This window comes from Ovis aries, chromosome 2, assembly GCF_016772045.2.
Source record: "Ovis aries strain OAR_USU_Benz2616 breed Rambouillet chromosome 2, ARS-UI_Ramb_v3.0, whole genome shotgun sequence".
NCBI classification, from domain to species: Eukaryota; Metazoa; Chordata; class Mammalia; order Artiodactyla; family Bovidae; genus Ovis; species Ovis aries.
Genome location: NC_056055.1, coordinates 34,879,568 through 34,898,925, shown reverse-complemented (window position 1 = coordinate 34,898,925; position 19,358 = coordinate 34,879,568). Strand labels below are relative to the sequence as shown.

The following is a 19,358-nucleotide window of genomic DNA, read 5'->3' as shown; positions in this document are numbered from 1 at the left end:
TCAGTTTGAAGTCTAAAACTAAGCTGTTTGATAATGAGACTCCCATTTTCTCCTGATTCCTGTTTTGTAATTACATTATATTTATGTTTTCAAGCATATTCCATGTTGTGTCTCAGTTTTGATGTTTATTATGTTCTTTTAAAAGTGATTGTACTTGCATGTTATTTTCCATTGATTTTTCTTTTGAGCATGACTTATGTTTTATTTTGTGTTTCTTTTAGGTTTTGTTTTGTTTCATAAGATTCCACTGGATGGGTAACTGAAATAAAGGAAAAGACAGAGAAGGGGGCTGTGGTGCTTGTTGGTTGATGCTGCCTTGTAAGCTGGACTCTGGGTGCCGGCATTGACCTTTCCTGGGAAGTGCCTCTTACCTGGGATTTCCTGGTAGATGTGGGTGGTATTTGCAGGAGGTACCGCATGAAGCCCACGGGTGCTGTGAACTGTGAACTGGGGACACCAATGCAGAGACAGCTCACAGGCAGCTAAGAAAGTCAAGAAAACAAATTAATGCTTCTCTTTGGTTCTCACGATCATTCAAATACAAAGTTGAATTGAAATACTGTTGGATTGTGCTTCTCTTCAGAAAGGTGTGTGCTGTTTGACCATACTGGAAATGTATTGATTTTCAATGTTGCTGTTTATTAAAGGTGAACTGCAAAGTTTTAAAACAAATCTAAATTTAGGAACAGGTATAGGTACACACTAAACAGTGTAATCTCCATTTAACATGAATTTTAGCACTGTTTTCTGTTGTTTAATCAGTACTGAATTCAGAAAGTTTCACTTTTCTACCTAGAAAGCAGTGACTAAAAGAGTTAAGGGCATATGCTCCATCGCTGTGGGGGCTTGGGGATAGCCTTGGGAGTTTCTTTCCTTCACTGGCTGTTAAGGTCCAGAGTCAATGCTATCAACAATAATGCTTTCCTTAAAGTTTATCAGCAGACAAAAAAAGAAATGGAAAAAGAAAAGAAATAAGCTAATTGGTAAGGGGATGTGAATTTTGGTCAGGCATAGTTTCAGAAAAATCGGAAAGAAGTAAAACATATACATATGGTGCATATGCCCTTTTGTTTGACCTCTGTGATCCACCTGCTTTGTAGAAGTTTGCCGAGTGAGAGGGCCGCAGCATCTCACGCTGTTCCCATGACAGAACTGTAGCTTTTTGCTCTGAAAAGGCCTGCGAACTGAATGGCTGGCCTGCTGTGAGCAGGAGGCCACATTCTAAGAAGGGTAGTCCCCTACAACATACTCCACTCTGCTGGGTTTTCCTGAGCCGGACAGCTCTTCCTGACCCCAGCAGCACACAGGTGGCAGGTTGCTAATAAATACATGCTTTATAATGTCCAGCTTCAGTGCTGCAGGGGCAGCCTTCGAGTTACAGAATCCTGCATCCCTGCCTTACTCTTATGTGGACACCCGTCTCACGCACGTGGCCAGCACAGTGACCTTTGCGTGCACTTCGCTTAGTGTGCACCAGGCGGGATGGGACCCCTGTGAGGTTTGGCTGCTCCTGCCTGCCTCACACCTTTCCTGTTGGGGGAACTTCAGAGCCAGGCCCGGAGCATCTTGTTTGAAAACACAGTTGGCTCTGACTGTTCACACCTGCCCATAGATGTCACAGCTGAATTGGAAACTTACTGACATTTTTGAAAAGCCCTTTTGGTGGGGGTGGGAGGGATAGTTACTCAAGTTTTGCAGTTCAGCTTTAAGGTTTTATAGATTTTTAACTGGTCCAACATATTCAGAAACATCATTTTGAATCCTGTGTAACCAAGGCATTAATCTCAACAAACTGGGATCCATGTAGGCACCACTTGATATAAATAGATTTTCCAAGATGAATACTTTATACTCTATCTTTTACATTAGCCACGAAATGTGTTATTGCTTGATGCGGACATTTCACGGAGTCCTATGGATTACAGCATTTGACTCGGCTGCTCAGTACCCCTGCCTGAAAGAAGGGTGGTTCCTCCAAAGCAGAAACAGGCTGCTGTTCTCAGAAGTTATGTTTCCCAAAGGGTTTTTGAGTGTGAGGGCAGCTGACCCTGGGCAGGGGGAGGTCTAAATATTCTCTGAATTCCCATTTTCTTGCTCACTGTTGAATGACAGTTCCTGTCACTACTTAAATTTTGATCTTTCCCAAAGGTGTCAATTTACAAAAAGGCCAGCTGATTGCAGAAATCCTGACCCCTGAAAGAAAAATGAAATTCAAACTGAGAGCCTGTCATAGGCTGTCAGGATGGTCAGGGTTCTTAAATATCAACCATTTGGTGCAATTTTTTTTAAAAGTTTTTATGTTATTCCGTGGAGTCATAAAAAGCCAATAAACTCTCTAAGGACTATTTTATAAGTATCCCAGACCTTAAGAGAAAAAAAAAGAATATTAGTCCTCAACAGCTAAAAGAGTTGCAGCTAGATTTTTGGAGAAAATGGAGAAAAGTGGACAGATAAGGCAATTGAATCAGTCAAAGAGCAGTTGACATCTCCTAGGGAACAATGAAAACATCAGGCTATTAGAAAATGGTTTCAGTTGGTCTTGTGTTCTTTGCTTTTCTTTCTTTTTTTTTAAATCCCTGAAGACCTCCATCAGTAACCCAACTTCTCATTTCTGTACTCCAGACCACCCCACTCATTCTTTGCTTTTGATGTCCCCTGTAAGAAATCTTTTTTGAGCATCCTAAAGGGATGTAGCATGCGTTTTTCCAGCATTATAGAAAGAAAGGCAGCAGTTTTGCTGAAATCAAGTCCATTGCCTCCAACAAGGATGTGACATTTTAGTGCCAGGCAGGTATACTAAGTGAGCAACATGGGCCAGCTGAGTGAACACCATCCCCTCCAGAGGGGCGGCTGTCACCCAGACCAGCCAACTCCTGCCTCCAGGAATGACAGCCCAGATTTCCAAACCTTCTGATTCTTTAAGAGAAACTTGAAACCTGGATTTTTTATGTGAAATGTCTCTATTTTTAAAAAGTTGGCTCAGTTATTTTTAAAATGTTATGTAGGCCAACAAAACATGTCTGTGGGCTGCCAGTTTGTTACTCTGGTCCTAAAGCAAGATCATTGTTCTTTCACTGTATCCAGCGAGAGATGGGAAAGCACAGGTTCAGATGGGACAGCACATGGCCCCCCTTCATTGGTTTTCCTTAATGTACTGATACAGCCTGTTGGTGAATGCAAAGCAGGTGTGTCCTCTTCAAGAGGTGTGTCTCAGGTCCTGTATCTTGATTCAGGTCCCACTGAGACCCTCCCAGGCAGCTGAGAGAGAGAGGAATAACCTCCCACTGTCATCGCATGATACATCAGTCTGAGACTAAAGGAGATCAATCTCTTAACAGAAGGAATGGATTTCCACATACTGTCATGGATTCAGAGGTTTTCTCTCCTGGTCTCCAGCAGGCACTGCTTTCATTTTGACCCACTGAATCTTCTTTCCAAGAGTAAGGAATAGAAATCAGGCATGAACAATCCCAGCCCCAAGCCTGCAATGCAGAATCCAGGATTCAGTTTTGGCTGTGAACTGTCTCTCCCGCTCCTTACCCGGCTTACACCCCACCCCCCAACAGTGACCAGAGGCCATCAGGATTCAGCCATTGGATGAGTAAACAACTCAAGGAGTACAGGCATGAATTCAGGCCAGGGGTGAGAGCCAGCATGATGCAAGCTGTCTTACTTTTTCTCTCCTCCTTTTTTTTTTTTTTTGTTGATTCTGTTAAAATCTCTGGTGTTTCTCTCTCTCCAACACTCTAAATTGACTCCATGACAGAGAGCTTATTTTTATTTGCTCTATTGGTTACTTTGCACAAACTTTTTTTTTTTCATTGCAAAATGGAATCAAAGCACTAACTGGGACCAGTATTAACTTTTCTCTAGCTCTCCAAGATGATTTATGCTTTCACTTGCTCCATTGCTTTCTGTCTAGTGCCCCCTCCCTGGGTTTTCATCTAATTTCCTCCCAGTACAATAGAAGCTCATTTCATCTTCTTTTGTCCAGACTCTAGATAATAGATACCATAAACTCCAGGGTCTTCAGCCACGTGGGCTGTGCCATTCCTCGCTGGTGAAGGTCAGTGGACCCCCAGGCTTGTGCCACTCAGCAGGCTGTATTCCGGGGAAACTAGGACAGAAGTAGCCATGCCATTAAGCACGTTCTGCTGTGTTAACATACCTACAGTGCCTATAAACCATGACAGGTCTGTTCAAGGACACCTGGGAAGGTTAAGGACCCTGCTGGACAGGGCAAGGATACAATTTTCTGTGGGGTGCTGCCAGGCTGAATTAAGTTAACAGACTTCCTAATCCAGAAAGTGATATGAAAACAGTTGTCAGAGAAGGCAGTTTTCAACTCAAGTTAGCCCATTTCCTTGTTTTGGTCTTCAGGGACAAAGGGACCTCCCAGCCATCTAATTTTGACAGTGAGATCCCCCTGAGTTGAATACAGGCTAATGTGGTTTGGAGCCTCAGGCTGGTCATTAGTGCTCACCCAAGATGGCTTGACGTTGGCTATGTCAGGAGTCTTAGTTTCACAGAAAAATAAGCATGTGAGAGGTAAAGGAAAGCACAGAGATTTTCACCACCTCTAAAATTCACCACCATCCATTTATGAATAGAGCTTCTATAAACAAATATAAAATAGCAAGAGGTTCTATTCACAATGTATATGTATTTCAAATTGTCACACTGTACACTTTCAACATCTCACAATTTTCTTTGTTGATTATACCTCAGTGAAGCTGAAAATACAAAAAAAAAAAAAGAAAGAAAGAAAGAAAAAAGAAATGGAAAAAAAAATAGCAGGAGACTCCAGAGAAAGATCTTTGAGTTTCACTCATGTCGTGTTTAAATCCATTTGCTGTAATCCATATAGGCAGCCTGTGAATCATTCTCATGCCCTGTTTTGTTCCCCATAATGTTGCAGGTCTTACAGTCATTTTCCCACATTTCCTGTAAATAATGGATAATCATTTTTATTTTATTTTTAAGTACTGTTTTAACAATGTGGATAGACCATAAATGTACTTGCTGAATTCATTCATGTTTTTAACAAGTCAATAAAGTTTTATAATTCATCTCCATGTGTCTTGCATTCTCTGTAGGGACTTGTATATTTCCACCCCCCACCTGCTTCAAATACATACCATCACCTCATATGTCGTTGGTGGTGTTCAAAACTAAAGGTGTTAGAAGAAAGTGTGAGAAATGTCACTGGAGTGTGGGGGAGTCCCAAAGCCCTGTAGATTCTGAAATAAATCTCTTCTAAAAAAGATTTTTTAAATTTCAATCAATGTGAGTTGCACATTTATGGTGTATTGATTCTTGCATCAGATATATTTTCATTGGCTAAAAGGCAATCCTAAAATACAGCAAAAAGTTTAAGGGATTAAAAAGATGAAACTTAACATCCTGTGGGAAAGTCCTTTGGAATGACTCACATTCCTACAGGAGGTATTCTCAGTGCTCTCTCCCTCCGTTCTAACTGACTTTGTGGTCAAATGAACCTGATAACTTGTGCTATGAAGGAGGGAGGGAGACAGAGAGGAAGACAAGTGGGTACCGAGATAAGGTACCATCTTGAATCTTAACTGTGAGCATGGTGCCCATACTTCACACCCCTTTGGTCTCCATTTCCTGCCTGGCCACACTGTCTTTTCTCATTTTCCCCTTTTCAGATAGGACCTAAAATCAAGGCCCCCAGCTTTGATTCATTTGAGATTGCTTTCACTTTCTTGTAACCTTGTAAGTGTTTTCACTCTAAATCGATGACTTAGGAATTGGAAAAACAATATTACCTGATGTCATACATACTTATTGAGCCAAATATGCTGACCCCCTTCAAAGAACCTGTTTAGCGCTGGTGACTTGTGTGTTTTCTAAGGCACTTTTAAATGTGCTGAGCTGAGAATAGGTTTTGATGGTAATTTGAAAGTTGTATGGTAATCTGAGGTGGTAGGCACTGGACGCAGACTTCGCGAGTTTGAATTCCAGCTCTGTTCGCAGACTAATTGACCTTGGGAAAGCTACTTCACGACTTCATTCCTCAAGAGATAAAGATAATGGTAGCAGTGTCTCCGCACTGGGCTCCTATGAAACCTAGATGATGTACTTGGCATGGGGAGAAGTACTGGGTACCACTAATAATAATACTTGAAAGGACATGGGTTTGCACTGTGCTTGGGTCTGCCTCCATAAATGTCCTGGATTCACAGACTCGCTTGCATGTATGGGTCATTCAGCAGTTGCTTGGGTGCAATAAGAGTCCTCATGAAGGGGCGCTTCCCTCCCTGGGTCGTTTTGGACGTGGTCCAAGCAGGGACCACTCTGATCTTTCTCAGGGGTTCTCCTAAATCTCTTCCTAGATTCCTCTCCCTGACCATGTGATTTTTGCATATTGATCACAGTCAGATTTGATTTTGATAGAATAAGAGGTCATGATCTGTTTGGGCCTGCATGCATGCATGCTAATACATGCATGCTAAGTTTCTTCAGTTGTGTTCGACTCTTTGTGACCCTATGGATTTTAGCCTGCAAAGCTCCTCTATACATGGAATTCTCCAGGCAAGAATACTGGAGTGGGTTGTCATGCCCTCCTCCAGGGGATCCTTTTGACCCTGGATTGAGCAGGTGGGTTCTTTACCACTAGCACCACCTGGGAAGCAATCACATCCTGTATCCTTAGCCTACTTTCTTTTTCTTCATAGCACATAGATGGCAGCCATTTCTTAGCACCAGTCAATTGTGTTCCTGTGGAACTGGGATCTCAGTGCTGCCAGATCCTTTACTTACCAAAAGATGTCAGCTGTGCAGGCTTTTTTTTTTTTTTTTTACTTGCAAAATGTTCCAATTCTTAAAGAGCAGCTACAAATTCATGCCTTTGCAGAAAGAGGGTGCTGACCATGTAAAACATTCCAGGACTACTCCCTGGCTGTCAGTTTTTGGCCTCTGCCTTAATTCTCCTGCCTATGGCCTTTTATCACTCCAGTACTCTTGCCTGGAAAATCTCATGGACAGAGGAGCCTGGTAGGCTGCGGTCCATGGGGTCGTGAAGAGTCGGACACGACTGAGTGACTTCCCTTTCACTTTTCACTTTCATGCATTGGAGAAGGAAATGGCAACCCACTCCAGTGTTCTTGCCTGGAGAATCCCAGGGACAGGGGGAGCCTGGCGGGCTGCCGTCTATGGGACCACACAGAGTCGGACACGACTGAAGTGACTTAGCAGCAGCAGCAGCATGGCCTTTTACAGATAGGGAAACTGAGACCTGTGTAGGACAAAGGACTGTGTTCTCAAAGTGACCCAAGCCCCAATGTTTCCTTGTGTGAGGGGGCAGGGTATGGTTAGGAGGAAAGGGGATAGGAAGAGGCCTGTGGGACCACTCCCCACCCCTCAACAAGCATCTCCGTGGTCCCCTCATCTCCTGGTCCTACTCGACTGGGCCTGTGTGTATGTTACTCACTCAGTCGTGTCTGACTGTTTGCGATCCCATTGAGTGTAGCCCTCCAGGCTCCTCTGCCCGTGGAATTCTCTATGTGAGAATACTGGAGTGGGTAGCCATATCCTTCTCCAGGGGATCGTCCCAATCCAGAGATCGAACCCAGGTCTCCAGCATTGCAGGCATACCATCTGAGCCACAAGGGAAGCCTTAGTTTGGGGCCGTATTATGATTGTTCAATGAGTTCAAGTGATGCTCTGCAGTTTGAGGATTCTGGAAGAAAAGCATTGAAGGTCATATCCCAAATATGGTTTTCTCCTTTGGTTCTCTCTTCATTAAATTGGAATTTTTCATCATTTGAAGGGGTTCCTCCATTATCTTTAACTTTTGAATTATCTATTTGAAAATCTTTGGCTAAGGATAAAAATAACACAAGAATTGGCTAAGAGATTGTTTGAAAGGAAAAACTTGTTTCAAGTTCCTTTAGAAACAAGTGTTTATAGGCAATGGGTTTTCTGAGTCCTGATGTAGTTTTTCATAATAGCTGTAGCAGGCAATACAATTGGTCACACTTGGGGTAATGACATTTCATTTATTTAAAAATGTTTTGTAATTTGGGCTTTTTTTTTCTTATTAAATCATTTTAAGTAAGTGGTACTGAAGTTTTACCAGCACATAATTTAAGGTATTTTTACAGTTGTTACTGTCTTTTCTAACACTTTTTAAAGCAGTGTTTATCATTGGATCTACCTTTTAGATAGATAGAGAGATAAACAGGTATCAGGCTAATAGGTATTGGTTTCCAACCATGTGCCAAGCACTATTTTAAGTGCTTTGTGGTTCTTTTAACAGTCTATGAGGCAGATGCTAATATTGCTCCCACTGGAAAGGTTAGGAAACTGAGGAACAGAATGATGAGGGGCTTGTTTCAAGTTACCCAGCTAATGAGGGGGAATGCCAGGATTTGAATCTAGGAGAAGGCAATGGCACCCCACTCCAGTACTTTTGCCTGGAAAGTCCTATGGATGGAGGAGCCTGGTGGGCTGCCGTCTACAGGGTCGCACAGAGTCAGACACGACTGAAGCGACTTAGCAGCAGCAGACTAACTCTGGGGGGCTTCCTAGGTGGCTCAGTGGGTAAAGAATCTGCCTGCAACATAGGAGATGTAGGTTCAATTCTGAGTCTGGAAGATTCCCTGGAGGAGGGCATGGCAACCCACTCGAGTATTCTTGCCTGGGAAATTCCATGGACAGAGGAGCCTGGTGGGCTACACTCCGTAAGGCAGCAAAGAGTCAGATGTGACCGAAGTGACTGAGCATACACACAGGCTAATTCTGAGGGATAGTGCTTGAAAGAGCTAGTGGGCTTGGGCTGGGCCCTTGAGGAGGGCCAGGACTGGAGTAAGGCTAGTGAGGTGGCTAGGTCACCCTTAGGGCTGTGCAAAGGCCCAGTGGTCACTCCTACAAGCACTAGCAACTGAGCAGAGATTATTGTTGTCCAGATGCAGAATAGTAAGGTTAGTTGAAGTCACAGGAGAGGCTTTATCCCAGTCAACACCACCCCCCCCCACCCGTCTCCCTCAGTAATTCATGCTGCTCACAAAGTCCTTGCCAATCTTGACTTGACAATATGTGGCACTGTAGTGAACTTGACACTCGCTTTCTAAATTTCACTTTATGAAATGGAAGTTGCATCCAGTATGTATCCATTGCTAATTAGCTATTGAAAACCCAGAGTGTGTTTGCCTTTTCTCCATTGTACCTGAAGATGGATTTATTGACTTTGATCATTCTGAAGTGAATTTTCTTGTTGCTCGGAATCTGGAGCACTTCCTATCTATATGAAGCAGTCGCTTGAGCTTCCCTGGTAGCTTAGCTGGTAAAGAATCTTCTGCAATGCAGGAGACCCCGGTTTGATTCCTGGGTTGGGAAGATCCCTTGGAAGAGGGCATGGCAACTCACTCCAGTATTCTTTCCTGGAGAATCCCCATGGACAGAGGAGTCTGGCAGGCTACAGTCCATAGGGTCATGAAGAGTTGTTCATGGCTGAGCAACTAAGCACAGCTCTCCAGTGAGGATATGTGAAGGTAGAGAAATCACTTCAGTGAAGATGCAGGTCAGGGACGTGAAGGGAAGGTTTGCTTGGAACACATCCTGCCACCTCCATGGAGAGGATCTGGACTTTGGGACAAAGTGTTGGAGATGGCTGAGCTGTTTCTTGCCTCAGAGACACAAGACAGAGCAGCATCTGAGCCACACGGTCATGTTGCTGCTCCTGTCCCTGAAGGTCCTGTCTGCAGCCAGTGTCTGACAGAGACTGCCAAGGGCACATGCTAATTTTCCAGTCATTTGGTCAAGTCCCATCTCACATATCACAGACCTCGGGGCCTGTGTTTACTGAATCAAAAATCTCTGCTCAACCATAAACTAATGAACAGACAATTCTCTCTCCTTTTAAAAATTTTACCATGTGTTGAAGGAAGAAAGGCAAAGCCTCTTTTGTTTTGGTTTGCCACCCTTCCATCTCTTTCTACTAGTTCTCATCTTACAGTAATTAGTCTTGCTGAATTGATAAATAAAAATGTAGATTAGATTGCTCTGTGGATTAGAATTCAGCTTCAGGTAAGCTCACACAATTTCTCTGAAGACCCTGGAACTGGGTGGGAAGTACAGAGGTGTCAGCAGTATTTGGACTTTTGGGAGAGTTCTAGGTTTTTAACATGAACTATGAATCCTGAACTAAGATAGTCTATTTCCCAGATGGCTCAGTGGGTAAAGAATTCACCCGCAATGCAGGAGATGCAGGAGACTTGGGTTCAATGTCTAAGTCAGGAAGATTCCCTTGAGGAGGAAATGGCAACATACTCCAATATTCTTGCCTGAAAAATCCCATGGACAGAGGAGCCTGGCAGGCTACCATCCGTGGGGTAGCAAAGAGTCAGACACAATAGGTATTGCTGAATAGTAATAATAGATAATCTATGAGGGTGCTTCAGGATATTCAGATATTACACTCAGAGCAAATATTTCTCTCTGCATTTACCTAGACTCCTGGATTTGGGGGAGGCCAACTACCTCTCTATGGCTCTCTTCCTCTAAATACTGTTGAGTTGAATGCTGGTGAGCTCCTTTGTCCCTTCCACCCTCAGTTTAGTTCAGTTCAGTCACTCAGTTGTGTCCGACTCTTTGCGACCCCATGAATTGCAGCACGCCAGGCCTCCCTGTCCATCACCAACTCCCGGAGTTCACTCAGACTCACGTCCATCGAGTCAGTGATGCCATCCAGCCATATCATCCTCTGTCGTCCCCTTCTCCTCCTGCCCCCAATCCCTCCCAGCATCACAGTCTTTTTCCAATGAGTCAACATGTCGCATGAGATGGCCAAAGTACTGGAGTTTCAGCTTTAGCATCATTCCTTCCAAAAGAAATCCCAGGGCTGATCTCCTTCAGAATGGACTGGTTGGATCTCCTTGCAGGCCAAGGGACTCTCAAGAATCTTCTCCAATACCACAGTTCAAAAGCATCAATTCTTCGGTGCTCAGCCTTCTTCACAGTCCAACTCTCACATCCATACATGACCACTGGAAAAACCATAAGCTTGACTAGACGGACCTTAGTCGGCAAAGTAATGTCCTTGCTTTTGAATATGCTATCTAGGTTGGTCATGACTTTTCTTCCAAGGAGTAAGCGTCTTTTAATTTCATGGCTGCAGTCACCATCTGCAGTGATTTTGGAGCCCGAAAAATAAAGTCTGACACTGTTTCCACTGTTTCCCCATCTATTTCCCATGAAGTGATGGGACCAGATGCTATGATCTTCATTTTCTGAATGTTGAGCTTTAAGGCAACTTTTTCACTCTCCTCTTTCCCTTTCATCAAGAGGCGTTTTAGTTCCAAGGTCTTCACTTTCTGCCATAAGGGTGGTGTCATCTGCATATCTGAGGTTATTGATATTTCTCCCGGCAATCTTGATTCCAGCTTGTGTTTCTTCCAGCCCAGCATTTCTCATGATGTACTCTGCACAGAAGTTAAATAAACAGGGTGTATACAGCCTTGATGGACTCCTTTTTCTATTTGGAACCAGTCTGTTGTTCCATGTCCAGTTCTAACTGTTGCTTCCTGACCTGTGTACAGATTTCTCAAGAGGCAGGTCAGGTGGTCTGGGATTCCCATCTCTCTCAGAATTTTCCACAGTTTATTGTGATCCACAAAGTCAAAGGCTTTGGCATAGTCAGTAAAGCAGAAATAGATGTTTTTCTGGAACTCTGGCTTTTTCCATGATCCAGTGGATGTTGGCAATTTGATCTCTGGTTCCTCTGCCTTTTCTAAAACCAGCTTGAACATCAGGAAGTTCACGGTTCATGTATTGCTGAAGCCTGGCTTGGAGAATTTTGAGCATTACTTTACTAGCATGTGAGATGAGTGCAAATGTGTGGTAGTTTTAGCATTCTTTTGCGTTGCCTTTCTTTGGGATTGGAATGAAAACTGACCTTTTCCAGTCCTGTGGCCACTGCTGAGTTTTCCAAATTTGCTGGCATATTGAGTGCAGCACTTTCACAGAATCATCTTTCACGATTTGAAATAGCTCAACTGGAATGCCATCACCTCCACTAGCTTTGTTCATAGTGATGCTTTCTAAGGCCCACTTGACTTCACATTCCAGGATGTCTGGCTCTAGATGAGTGATCACACCATCGTGATTATCTGGGTCGTGAAGATCTTTTTTGTACAGTTCTTCTGTGTATTCTTACCACCTCTTCTTAATATCTTCTGCTTCTGTTAGGTCCATACCATTTCTGTCCTTTATCAAACCCATCTTTGCATGAAATGTTCCCTTGGTATCTCTAATTTTCTTGAAGAGATCTCTAGTCTTTCCCATTCTGTTGTTTTCCTCTATTTCTTTGCATTGATCACTGAAGAAGGCTTTCTTATCTCTTCTTGCTATTCTTTGGAACTCTGCATTCAGATGCTTATATCTTTCCTTTTCTCCTTTGCTTTTTGCTTCTCTTCTTTTCACAGCTATTTGTAAGGCCTCCTCAGACAGCCTTCAACCCTAGAGGTGGGAAAAACTTCCCTCTGTGGTCAGTCTCCATGAGTCGCCACCTCTTGTTTGTCCCTTTAGCCTGCCCAAATGTCTCTACATCATCCCTACATCTCTTCATGTGAAATCCCTGGGGTGAATTCTTTTTCTGTAACACCACCCCACTGAGATCTATGTATGAAAGTGAAAAGTGGAAGTGAAAGTCACTCAGTTGTGTCTGATTCTTTGAGATCCTGTAGACTGTAGCTTGCCAGGTTCCTCTGTCCGTGGAATTCTCCAGGCCAGAATACTGGAGTGGGTAGTCTTTCCTTTCTCCAGGGGATTTTCCCAACCCAGGAATCGAACCCAGATCTCCCACATTGCAGGCAGATTCTTTACCATCTTAGCCACCAGGGAACTATCAGTAAATTCTTTAATACATTATCTTGTTTTATCTTAGCCAGACCCTACTCAAAATCTAGTTAAGTATTAATCGTCAATTATAGGTCAGACATGAGCCAGGTACTGGGAAGATACCACAGTTAGCAAAACAGATGCCCTCCTTGATCTCCTGGGCCATACAGTTACAGTGTCTGCAATGTTGACACCGTTATCATGCACACTTTGCAAGAGGGAAAAAAGACTTGAAAAGCTAACTTGTCCAAGGTTCCACAAATGAGATCTGTCTGCCTAGGAATTCATGCTTCTGGCCCTCACTCTCTGAGGACAGTGCTCTTTTGTTCTCTTGAGGGACCCCCGGCTACAAACTCTGAGAGAGCCGTCAGACCTCTGCTCTTCACCTTGGTGGTGCTAATTCTTTTTGACTGACTATAAATTTGTGAAAGGTGTCCCAGCTCTTGGTACCTATTTTGTCTCTCTTCTTTCTTTTCCTTCCTCTTTTTTCTTTTCCTCTGGCTGCCTTTCCACCAACATAAACAAACACAGCTATGCTTTATCTATTCTTTAATTTTAACAGTTAAATTTTAAATTTACAATTGGTTGGGTGGAATACGTATTTAAAAAGTGAGATGGTATGTGAGTGAAAAAGAGAAAGGAAGGAAGGAAAGACGTAATAATTCTCTTTCTCACACACAAACAGAAAAGGAATATTGCATATGTTAAGCTTTGTTTGATTAAATTAGAAGTTAATTCCAGCACATTATACTATTATCACCTTCCCACTGCTCACTGGGATTTAATGCTCCTTTAGAAAACTTTCTGTATTTTTTGCTTTTGTTTTTACTTCCTTATAAATAGCAAAAAGTTTTGCTGAGAAGAAGTTATTACAAATCCCAAAAGGTTGGTGTTCCATTCTGAGCTCCAAGATATAAGGATTGAGTGGATTCAAACTTGGCCAACTTTCTGACTTGGCAAGTGCTTCCATCCTTATTTATGACAGCTTGGAAACTTCCATTTTCCAGGGCTTATAAACGATGTTGCTGATTTTGCCTTCCTTTTCTATTTTGCTGTGAATTATGAAATAACCAGCCTGAAGGTTAAAACATTAACCCTCTTAGCAGCATAAGTGTGTGTGTGTGTGTGTGTGCGTGTGTGCATGTGTGTGTGCATGTGTGTGCGTGTGTGTGTGTGTGTGTGTGTATGTCTGGCTGTGTTCTTTCTTTCTTTGGTTGTCAGCCACATTTACATTTTCATGCAGGCAGTGAACTTCCCTTTTCTGCCTTTCCACAAAATGACAGTCGGAAATGCTGAGGTCTAGGGTATGGAGAATGATAGGCTTGTGGTCTCTATTGTGGCCACAAAAGACTTTTGGTCAGCTGTTCTCCAAGGGACTGTATATCTCGTCCTCAAATGGCAATTTTACAGCTGGGACTCCAGAGCAAGACAGGTAATCAGGAAGTCTCAGGGAGTTTTTCTGAGAGGTATGAGTTGGTTGTGTTCTGGGGCTCTCCCTGCTCGTTTTCTCAGTAGAAAATTGTCAGAATGGAGGAACTACTGAGAAGCTGTCTTCCTTTCCTTCTTTTTATCTTAACTGCATATCCAGTTCCTTGAATACTCATCTTAAGTACTTTTTTCTTTGGATTCCTGTAATGTCACAAAAGTTGGGAGCCTCTGATTATTGGGTAGAGGATACAGATTTTTCAGAATATAGGCAGGAGGAATTTTTGAATGCAGAATGTGTCCTTGGAGAAGCAAGTGCCAAGTGGGGATTAAAACTGCAAGGATTTTTTAATCAGGAAAAACTCTTGTGTGAGAGAAAATGGAGAAGAAGCCAGAGAAGGCTGCAGGAGTATCAGACTGCCTAGCAAGCAGTGCTTTGAAGCGGCAGGGGTGGGAAGAAAGCCTGGGTGAAGCACCCCAGATTGCCACTCTCTCTGAGCTGGTGTTGGCAGAACTTTGGGGTAGATTTGGGGGATTTGGGGCTGCTGGATATCTGTGAGCCACAGAGGGCCATCCGAGGAGTTCCTCGTCCTCTGGGATATGTCTACCTTACAACTCCAGACTAGGCTCAGTCATTGGTTGCTGGAGCAGCCCACAGGAGCATGGACTTTATGCAAATGAAAGGGTGGATTTCAGAGCACTGGTGGATTTCAGGGTGTAGCTTGATCACTTTTTCTCCCTGACACTGAGGGTCCACAGGGTGCTCTCATACAATAGGAGCAGGCTTATCTGACCTCTGCTTCTGTAATGTACAGGATGATTTCACTTCCCATCTCTCTGTAAAGCATAGTGCCCAACTGACAGTGCCCTGCACACCCCTGGCTGGACCGCTGGGCTCCAGAGTTGAAGGGAACATTTAAGTCATTCTTTAAATGACCTACTACCAGTTATATTGGTTTAAAGGGCTTCAACCATACCATGTTTCTTTTTTAGAAGTGCAAACTGCGCAAGTCAACATTTTGAAATGTTTAAAATGTCATTTTTGAGCTGTAGCCATCCTTTTATTTATGGCAACATAAAACGACATCTGAAGCTAAGACCTGTTTTTGCTTTTCTTGCCTACCTCCCCAAACTACCAGTGACTTGATTTCACTTCATTCTGTGTTCCCTGTCAAATAAATGTCCTATGGTGGCAGCTCTCCTCATCGACTCAGCTTCTTTCGGAAGAGTGTTTATGGAAGTACCTTGCCAGGCATGAGGAAAGAGCTGGAATGGAGCTGAGCGAGGCGTCCTCTTACACAATTCTTCACCCCAGCCTCGAGTTGAATTGTTTTCAAGAAAAACCCTTGTTCAGATTCGACAGACTTTACTGAATGCTTTCTATGGGCTACACCATAGATTGCCAACTCCACTGACTCAGGAGACCAGATGGGTCATGGGAATGAGTAGGTGGAGTGGCCCCATGCATGGGCAGAGCTAGCCCACCCCAGCTAGTGTTGCTCTGCAGGAATTCAGGCTCACGGTCATCAAACCTGGTTTTACAAGGCAAGGGAAGATCTGGAGTTTTGTGTGAAATCTCCCAATTTTTAAATGTTGGCAAGGCTCTTCACATTTTTTAAAGTCTCCACGAGCCAAACAAAACACATCTTTTTGCCAGATTTTTCCTGTTGTGACCCTTGTGCTGAATATTCTGTTCACTGCTTTTAAGATCTGTTCCTCCACAATGGCCTTGAACAGATACTGGTCTTTTGGTTGAGTTTCCTGGAAGCCGACTCTGCCTTGGGGATTCCCGTGGGAGTGATTGATGAAGGGTGAGTCTCCGGGCTGCCCAGGGGAGGAGTGGAGAAGGCAGGACAGGATAGGGGGCTCCCAGGAGAGGATTTCAGACAAAGCTTTGTGGAGGGGGAGCCCCTCAGTGTAAGTTGTCCTCCAGAGATTTGGAAGTCAGGCTTTCATATTCATGTACCCCTGATCACTGACTGAGGGTCCCAACAGACAAAAGTGAGTTCCAGCAGCTCAAGGGTGGCCCTCCAGCAAAGAGACACAAGTGCTGGCTGTTGCCTAGGCTGGGCACACACAGCCATGCCATCATACCCCACCACAGGGAGCTATGACTTTGCCCACTGAGCCCACAGGTAAAAAGAAGCAGAGGTCAAGCCAGAATTCCGGCCTGGATCTTTTGCCTCCAGTCCAGTCCCCTGCTTGCTGATACTTTTTCCAGATGCTTGTTACAGAGATCGGGGTGCTGAGTTGGGAGTATCTTAGTTCCTGACTACTTGGTGTGTTGGCCCCAGACTCTCAGCTGGTCTCTTCCTCTCAGGTTACCTGGAGGGAGGACAGCATGGCTCTTTGGAGAAGGCAGGGGCAGGTCAGTAGAAACTCGGAAGATGCTGTGAACCAGCAACTCCCTAGACAGTTCTGAGAGGGCTCGCTCAAGCCAGGAGCTCCTAGCTCCAAGTTTTTCACACTGGGTTTGATGCTTCATATCTGAGATGTAAGCAGGTATTTGGGGTGCTCTGTACCCTAGTACTAAGTTCTGGGCTTATAAGACACATCTTGTCTGATTCAAAGCTAGAATATTCTATTTCCTTTGGAGAATTGAAAATTGTTCATGTGTTTAATTAAAGATATACCCTCTAAACTCCAAGCAGCTCCCCTTGAAGGGAATCCATTGGAGGCAGGGAGAAAGGCAGAAGCTGTAGTACCATCTGCTAACCAGACATTGCTGGAGTCTGAGGGGCCCAGAGGCAAGGAAAGATCAGATTTTTTTTTTTTTTAACCTGAGTCTACCACGTAGGCCCACGCAGCCCTTGCCCTGTGCCCTCTACTGTGGTCAATGGCTGGCTCCTCCTCCCCAACTTCCGCGTGAGCCAGGACAACTTCCTTGGCCTCACCCTTTGAAGGCCGTCCTGAAATCAAGCCAGGTCTTGCTCCCCAGGCTTTCAAACCTGCTCTGTGTTTGTCACTCCCATCACCCCTGCCTCCCATAAGGCCCTTGAAAGGAGCAAATGGGTGTTCTCACCCTCTTGCTTTCATCCCTGATTGCACCATTTTCCTCCCAAAATGCAGACTTGTGCTGGTTGGTCCTGTACTCACACACCACTAGGGACTCACACAGCTAAGGTGATCAAAACCAAGCTCCTCAAAAGGTAATTCTCTCTCCAGTCTGTTTTCGCAGCCATCCCTTCTCCATATGTCCCCTCTGTTCCTCTTTCCCAAGATGCTCACTCCACCAGGTTGGAGCCTCTTTCTCCCACCACCTGTACTTTGAACTGTTGAGTCCTCCCACTTATTATCTGGGTGAACTTGAACTTGGCATTTATTTCTCAGAGTCTCAGATTTCCCCTTAAGAAAATGATGGAAGTAAATGTCTAACTTGTGGGGTGACTGGGAGAAATACATTGGAAATTTATTGCAGGTCAGTAGGACAGCGTTTGACCTTTTGCAGGTGCTGAGTAAATAATACCATTGTTGGTGGCTCAGCAGTAAAGAATCTGCCTGCAAATGCAGGAGAATCAGGTTCAACCCGTGAGTCAAGAAGATTGCCTGGAGAAGGAATGGCAAACAACTCCAGTACTTTTGCCTGGAGAATTCCATGGAACCTGATGGGTTACAGTCCAAGGGGTCACAAAAGAGTCAGACTTAGTGACCAAAACAACAACATGACGATATCCTTGCTCTTGTCCTTTTTCAAGACCCAGCATGGATTCCCTTATTTCTCCCAGAAGCTCCCCCAGAACAGCTCACACAGAATTCATGCCTTCTACAGAATCTGCCTGTAATGTGGAAGACCTGGGTTCTATCCCTGGGTTGGGAAGATCCCCTGGAAAAGGGAACAGCTACCCACTTCAGTATTCTATCCTGGAGAATTCCATGGACTGTATAGTCCATGGAGTCTAAAAGAGTCGGACACGACTGAGTGATTTTCACGTCACTTCACTTCATCTTCACATGGTAGTATCAAGCCTTATTTGATCTGGTCTGAGAGGAACCAGTGATCAAATTGCCAACATCTGCTGGATCATGGAAAAAGCAAGAGAGTTCCAGAAAAACATCTATTTCTGCTTTATTGACTATGCCAGAGCCTTGACTGTGTGGATCACAATAAACTGTGGAAAATTCTGAAAGAGATGGGAATACCAGACCACCTGACCTGCCTCTTGAGAAACCTATATGCAGGTCAGGAAGCAACAGTTAGAACTGGACATGGAACAACAGACTGGTTCCAAATAGGAAAAGGTGTACGTCAAGGCTGTATATTGTCACCCTGCTTATTTAACTTCTATGCAGAGTACATCATGAGAAATGCTGGGCTGGAAGAAGCGCAAGCTGGAATCAAGATTGCTGGGAGAAATATCAATAACCTCAGATATGCAGATGACACCACCCTTATGGCAGAAAGTGAAGAAGAACTAAAGAGCCTCTTGATGAAAGTGAAAGAGGAGAGTGAAAAAATTGGCTTAAAGCTCAACATTCAGAAAACAAAGATCATGGCATGTGGTCCCATCACTTCATGGGAAATAGATGGGGAAACAGTGGAAACAGTGTCAGACTTTATTTTTTGGGCTCCAAAATCACTGCAGATGGTGATTGCAGCCATGAAATTAAAAGATTCCTTGGAAGGAAAGCTATGACCAACCTAGATAGCATATTCAAAAGCAGAGCTATTACTTTGCTAACAAAGGTCCGTCTAGTCAAGGTTATGGTTTTTCCAGTGGTCATGTATGGATGTGAGAGTTGGACTGTGAAGAAAGCTGAGTGCCAAAGAATTGATGCTTTTGAACTGTGGTGTTGGAGAAGACTCCTGAAAGTCCCTTGGACTGCAAGGAGATCCAACCAGTCCATTCTGAAGGAGATCAGCCCTGGGATTTCTTTGGAAGGAATGATGCTAAAGCTGAAACTCCAATACTTTGGCCACCTCATGTGAAGAGTTGACTCATTGGAAAAGACTCTGATGCTGGGGAGGGATTGGGGGCAGGAGGAGAAGGGGACAACAGAGGATGAGATGGCTGGATGGCATCACTGACTTGATGGACGTGAGTCTGAGTGAACTCCAGGAGTTGGTGATGGAC

At 44.0% G+C, this 19,358-nt stretch overlaps 1 protein-coding gene across 10 annotated transcripts in view; it reads left to right on the top strand.

The window, feature by feature from the left end:
* The window catches only part of NTRK2 (neurotrophic receptor tyrosine kinase 2), a 400,491-nt gene that overhangs the window by 165,719 nt on the left and 215,414 nt on the right, over nt 1-19,358 (top strand). Inside the window, exon 13 of one of the 10 annotated variants that reach the window (XM_042243077.1) lies at nt 222-5,069. The exons of the other annotated variants lie outside the window; for them this stretch is intronic. Within the exon in view, the coding sequence (XP_042099011.1) occupies nt 222-259 (38 nt within the window). The 3' untranslated portion in view covers nt 260-5,069. Of the gene's footprint in view, nt 1-221; nt 5,070-19,358 lie in introns of those variants that run through there. 10 annotated transcript variants of the gene reach the window in all.